The following is a 6,471-nucleotide window of genomic DNA, read 5'->3' as shown; positions in this document are numbered from 1 at the left end:
CACTGGAACCATTCCCTATTCTGCACACAAAATAACAAAATCTCATCTTACTTGATTAGCAGCAGCATTCAACAAAGGGGATCATTCATTCCTCGTGGAAACATTTTTTCACTTGGTACCTATGGCAACATAGATTCCTGGGTTTGAGTCCTATCTCCTCATTGCGCTTTTGGTCTTGTTTGCTGATTTCACCTCTTCTCCTCTTCCTCTTTACATGAGAGAGTCTCAGAGCTTATCCTAGAACTTCCTCTTATTTACATCCACTTTAAGATCCTGGGTGACCATCTCTGATACTTCATTTTAATCAGCACCTGCAAGCTGAAAAGCCCAGTTTTATACTTTCTTGCCCATATCTCACCATTCACTTTGGGACATTGATATCTGAGTCCTTAGTCAACTGTTCCATTTGTGTGTTTCACAAAAAATTCACTCTTTGGATGTCCAATCCAAACACAGACTCTTAATCACAACTACTTCATGTATAATCCTTCCCAGCTCATTGAATGGAAACAGATTCAGTCTCTTTTCAGATACTCAAGGTAAAGCACATGTTTCATCCATGACCCCTTTCCTTCTTTCTCAGGCCACGTTCTCATGTTAGAGGCTTCTTAACACTGACTTCAAAGTATTCCAGAGTCCAATCTCTCATCGCCATTGCCCCACTTTACCTTAGCCCAAGCCACCACATCCCTGTAGTATTTTGAGTCTCCCTGTTTTTGTTCTTAATTTTCTCATTACTTTTTATCTGCCAAATTGAGACTAGTATAATGTAATTAGAGCATGCTACTCATCTGTTCCTGATTCTTGAAAAAGATGTTACAGACTTAACTAGCAAAAACCTGGGAGATCTGATCTTTTCAATTTATGCATATTACTTTGTAATACAACATTTCTCAATCTTTACTTCATTATCTCCCCCAAACTCAACCCACCAAGAAGTCTTTACAGACACATTATCACTATGAAAATTCAAAATCAAAAATATGTTATATCTCTTTCATGTACTATATGTGTAACTGTGCTTAAACAAAATGGGCTAACATTTTTTTTCGCTACCAACACAACAGAAATACAATTATAAGAGAATATTATTTTCCTTAAGAGAAGAATATTATTTTCCTTAAGAGAAGAGAGAGAGCACAAGCAGGCAATGTGGCAAGCAGAGGCAAAGGGCGAAGCAGGCTCCCCACTGAACAAGGAGCCAAACGCAAGACCCTGGGATCATGACTTGAGCCAGAGGCAGACACTTAATGACTGAGCTACCCAGGTACCCTAAGAGAATAGTATTTAAAAAACATTCAGACCAACAAATGGGGACAATCTGGAAGAATGGATACATTCCTAGAAACATAAATTGCCAAAACCAAAACAGGAACAAATGGAAAACTTGAGCACATGGATAACGAGCAGAGAAATCAAATCAGTCATCAAAAATCTCCCAACAAACAGAATTCCAGGGCCATATGGTTCCCAAGGGGATTCTTCCAAACATTTAAAGAAGAGTTAATACCTATTCTCCTCAAAAAATTCCAAACAAATAGAAATGGAAGGAAAATCACCTAATTTATTTTATGAAGCCAGCATTAGCCTAATCGCAAAACCAGACCAAGACTCCACTATAAAAGAGGACTACAGGCCAATATTTCTGATGAACATGGGTGCAAATAGTCTCAACAAAATACTAGCAAATCAAATCCAAAAATAATCCAAAAAATCAAGTGGAATTTAATTTTTGGCTGCAAGGGTTGGTCAATATTCACAAAGAAAATAGTGTGATACACCATATTCATAAAAAAGTATAAGTACCATATGAAGCTTTCAACAGATGTATAGAAAGAATCTGACAATGCCCATTCAAAATAGCTGGAGACAAATATCACTAAACTCCTGTTGTTAATGGAGTGGTGTTTACAGATTTTTCCCATTATAATAGTAATGACATCAGGAGAGTATAAGCGAAAGAAGCACGTTATGCCAAGATTTAGCAACCTGTGTATAAATAGAACTGACACATCTAAAATACTCTTCAAAGACCTGAATTTTCAGGTCTCAGCATTTGTGACCGAGAAAAAAGCAAGTTAACAGCATGGGTTGTCAAGTTTGTGACCCCAGAATCTTGTGGAACATAAACATTTCTCAGAGTCATGTTGCAATTAGCTGACACACTACAAGCTGAAAGTCTCGGATATTCTGGAGGTGTGTGATGAGATAGTGTCTTCAAAATAGACCAAGTGTAAGGATTTCCTGTTCAAATTTTAAGTGACACATTGAAGAGAAATCTACTTTTTCCACTATTACCTCTCTCTGAGCTCTCTCACAGGGCCGGCAGTCTGTGAAGACCACAGATACTGTCTGTTTACAAGAGTAACCTGGTTTCCCAGTGGAAGATGTAGGATTCTCTGGCCACCAGAAGGTATGTGTCACTCCTCTGCTGTCTGTCTCCTAGCTGCCTCACTTAGTGGGAGATACAGATGCTGGATGGGTTGCACAGGAGGTACAGTAATACGCAATCAAATCACAGAGAACATTGGTACACTTATTCCAACAATCTAGGGTAACAGACAAGAAGGAATATGAAAAACACTGGAGAATTTCTTAAAGAATTCAAATTTTTGCCTGTGGAGAAGTAATTAGGTACATATACACGCACATAATTGTGTCTGCAGATCAGTATAATTTCATGTGAAATCCCATAAGCATCAGGAGAAGTGACAGTTAATTTTGGATTTGTCATCAATATAGATATAATTACATATATTATTTGATCTTTAGCCCAGTCTTTGAAAATAGATTCTTAAAACAGACGAACATAGGTGAAGGGGAAAAAAAAGAGAGGTGGCAAACAAGACATTCGTAACTATAGAGAACAAACTGATGGATGCTGAAAGGCAGGTAGTCAGGGAATGGGCTAAATGTGAGATGGGTATTAAGGAGGACATCTGTAGTGATGAGCATTGGGATTATATGTAAGTGATGAATCACTAAATTCTACTCTAGAATCGAATATCATACTATATGTCAACTAACTAGAATTACATAAATATTTGAAAAAAATAATTTAAGATGAAGCCTTCAGTCATAAAAGTCAAATGTAATTGCTCTTATACTTGCTTTATTAAATGAAAGTAGTTTGATTGTTGATGGAAAGCAGATGAAATACCTTCTGGAAAATATTAATTTATACTTAGGTATGAAATAATCAAAAAAACTTTTAAAAAATTGATGAAAACTTGGCAAAAAAAAGATATTTAATACTGAAAGAGAAGCCTGTCTAATGGATTATGTTACATGCTCTAAGGATATGAATCAGCAATGATACTGTGACTATTCTGTTAAAAATACTTAAGATAACTAATATACTATTGAGAACTTAGAAAAGCTGAATGGAATACTTAGTGCTTTAAATGCATTATATTTTATATATTTTAATTCCCAGTTTAGATTAGTATAAACTAGGTAGCTAGGTAGGAAATAACTTCTTAAAGGTCATAGTTTGTAAATTTGAGAGCCAGGAGTAATTCTATATTTCACTGAGTGCTGAGCTCATTGACTGTATTATGAAATTACATTTCTTTCATTTATTAGAATTCCTTATACAACTAAAGTTTCCCTACTGCCGTTCACATTCTTAGGTTTTTCTGGAAGTTTGTACCAACAGTGTTTTTCCATAAATGAATTACCCTTTTATTTATCATTTTATGGTTTCACACCTTTACTATTAAATCAGTTGTCAACTTCTGGTGTTAAGTACTTTAAAAAATAGTTTTGTGTTTTTGATTTCATTATTTTTCAGGGTTTGGATAAATTTATTGTGTCATGTAACATTTTCAACACATAAAAGATTTCCTTTAAAACTTAACAATTTCTGAGGCGCTTGGGTGGCTCAGTGGGTTAAACTGCTGCCTTCAGCTCAGGTCATAATCCCAATGTCCTGGGATCGAGTCCCACATCGGGCTCTCAGCTCAGCAGGGAGCCTGCTTCCCTCTCCCTCTCTCTCTGCCTGTCTCTCTGTTAAATAAATAAATAAAAGCTTAAAAAAAAAACAACTGTTTCTTCGAATGCCACAATTACTCACTTGATACCACTTGATACCACACTTGATACCACTACATGACATTTTAGTAAAGAAACCTGAGTCTTAAATAAAAGTAATTTACTCCAGGAAATTCCTATATGTGCCAAAACTAATATTTCCTAATCTGGGGGACTCAATTTTTTTAACCAATAATGCATTTAAAACTTGTCAAAAAAATTGGTGCAGCATTTTCATTCTAATGCAGCATTTAAATGTTAACCCAGTTATTCCAATAGTGCTGACCTGTTCTGTGGAATCTGGCCTTACATTAATGAGGACAATACTATTCCTGAATTTTTTTCTTCAATAATTTGTTGCTTTACATATTTCCAACCAATACTATTATGTCAAACAGAGAATATCATTATAAAAACCACTTATTTCATCATGAAGCACTTTTTTAAAGCTCCACAGAGCTTTTACATTTTACATTTTTACATCGTTTTACAGTTACATTGTTTTTTATATTTTTTACATTACATTACTTTTACATTTTTTACATTTTACAGTGTTCAACAGCAGATGAGTACTACCACTCACCACACACTCCACCCACTGTGACTGTCCCTGCAATCTTGTCATTGCATACACTATTCATCAAGTCCTTCAGTACAGTCCCAGCCCTGTGCCTGACACCACACAGCTGCAGAGATGAATAACCAAGGAGTTACCTATGCAGAACTCAGTCAGGTTAAGGGTTTAAGAAGACAGCAAGTGAAAGCTGAGGGCACTAAACGTGGCATTTTGGGAACAGAGCAGGAAATAACGTATGCAGAATTAACTCTTCAAGATGCTTCTCGGGATCTTCAAGGGAATGGCAAGAACTACCAATGGAAAGGTAATACTTAATTACCTTTAAATACTTAATACCTTTAAATACTTAATACAGACACAGTATACTATTCTAGAATGTGCACCTGGGGAGCAGAGGTGCAGGAAATGAGTAGGGAATGATCTCCCATATTTTTCATTTGTGTGGATCAGAGCTTGGAGCTGGAATATGGTATTGTAATTGAAATCTGAGGATGAGCCTTGTTCAAGTGTTGTAATTCATGGCCTTAAACCCAATCTCATGGGGGTAATATATTTATTGCAAATGTAATGTTATATTCTGAGAGAAGATTATGATGATTGATGCAAGTTTGGGATCCAAATTTTTATATGTGACTCCCTGTGATTTGTTGGTTCTCTTGTATGTAAATTTCCTAAATGATTGTTTTCCATCCATGTTTTCTGAGCATTTTTATTTCTCTTCCAACTCTTTACCTTCATGTCCAGGGAAGGTCATTGCTGGGATCCTGGGAATCATCTGCCTTGTCTTGTTGTCCACTGTGGTCACAATAGCTGTTATTCCCTGTAAGTGTTTCAATGACAAGGGAATTTTTCACTTTAATGATCATCGGTGCTCGGAATGTTGCACAATATTACGGAATGGTATTACCTCAATTTAAAGCATGTATGTCCTAAGTGTGGAATGGCTATTCTGAATCTGTCAAAAGTAGAAATAACGGAATAGCTCTATATAGAGCGTATTACACAAATATTCCAATTTCATACCTGAAATATAAATTATGGGAGAGACGTTATGGAGATATACAAGTTAGCTCTTGAGACTGTTTAAACCAAATACTGCAGAAGACTGTGAGGTTTGATTCTTTAAACTTTTGAATTGTCTTCCCCCACATGTTCACTATTTTATTTAATTTTTATGGGTAAAATCAATTTTGTTACAGTTTTCTCATTCTAAACAATATAACAAAGTTCAAACTAAGAAACTCAAATCATAATGATTTATTTAAATATTGTTTTATGAACATTGCTTTAATTTTTCTAGTTACTGCAGGACCGGTGCAGAACAAGCTGTCTGTGGAAATAAAGACCCAGAAAGGTAGAAAATCATTTCCAAAACTCTGGTATTAGGATAACGTGTATTTTGTAGGTATCTTAAGCTAGAAAAGGATGATAATAGATGATTTGGGGGAAAATGAATTAGAAATTTACATAGTAAATTTTCATAATTGATGAGTATAGGAGAAATATTACCTCTTACACAACAGTATGAGGAAATATTAATTTAAAATCAGCATACGTGATGGCTGTATGGCTCAGTGAGAAGCATCTGACTCTGGGTTTTGACTCAGGTTATGAACTCAGGGTCCTGGGACTGAGCCCCACGTCGACTCCTTGCTCAGTGCAGAGTCTGAGATTCTCTCTCCCTCCCCCTCTCCTTCTACCCCTCAAGTTCATGCTTTCTTTCACTCTCTCTCAAATAAATAAATAGATCTTAAAATAAAGTTACTATACCCATAGTTACCAATGGTCTCAAATTTACTCCTCCTTTAGCATTATATGATATAAACCATTATACAATTCCAAAAAAGTCGTTTTGTTCAGGG

General features: G+C 35.7%; 1 protein-coding gene across 1 annotated transcript; it reads left to right on the top strand.

The window, feature by feature from the left end:
• The first annotated feature begins 4,590 nt into the window (after window positions 1-4,590).
• Window positions 4,591-5,995, top strand: LOC116593480 (NKG2-A/NKG2-B type II integral membrane protein-like). Its single transcript, XM_032347755.1, has 3 exons — window positions 4,591-4,913; window positions 5,354-5,431; window positions 5,910-5,995. The coding sequence occupies exons 1-3, from the start codon at window positions 4,727-4,729 to the stop codon at window positions 5,993-5,995; spliced, it is 351 nt and encodes a 116-aa protein (XP_032203646.1). The 5' UTR covers window positions 4,591-4,726.
• The last annotated feature ends 476 nt before the right edge of the window (window positions 5,996-6,471 follow it).

The sequence above is a fragment of the Mustela erminea genome, chromosome 6 (genome assembly GCF_009829155.1).
Source record: "Mustela erminea isolate mMusErm1 chromosome 6, mMusErm1.Pri, whole genome shotgun sequence".
NCBI classification, from domain to species: Eukaryota; Metazoa; Chordata; class Mammalia; order Carnivora; family Mustelidae; genus Mustela; species Mustela erminea.
The sequence above is the reverse complement of the archived record's forward strand: the minus strand, read 5'-3'. Positions and strand labels throughout refer to the sequence as shown.

Excerpts from the sequence above, each read along its gene's own strand:
- LOC116593480 (XM_032347755.1), top strand. The coding sequence starts at position 4,727 with ATGAATAACCAAGGAGTTACCTATGCAGAACTCAGTCAGGTTAAGGGT. Across the intron at positions 4,914-5,353 it reads CAAGAACTACCAATGGAAAG|GGAAGGTCATTGCTGGGATC; the intron begins GTAATACTTAAT and ends CTTCATGTCCAG. Across the intron at positions 5,432-5,909 it reads CACAATAGCTGTTATTCCCT|TTACTGCAGGACCGGTGCAG; the intron begins GTAAGTGTTTCA and ends TAATTTTTCTAG.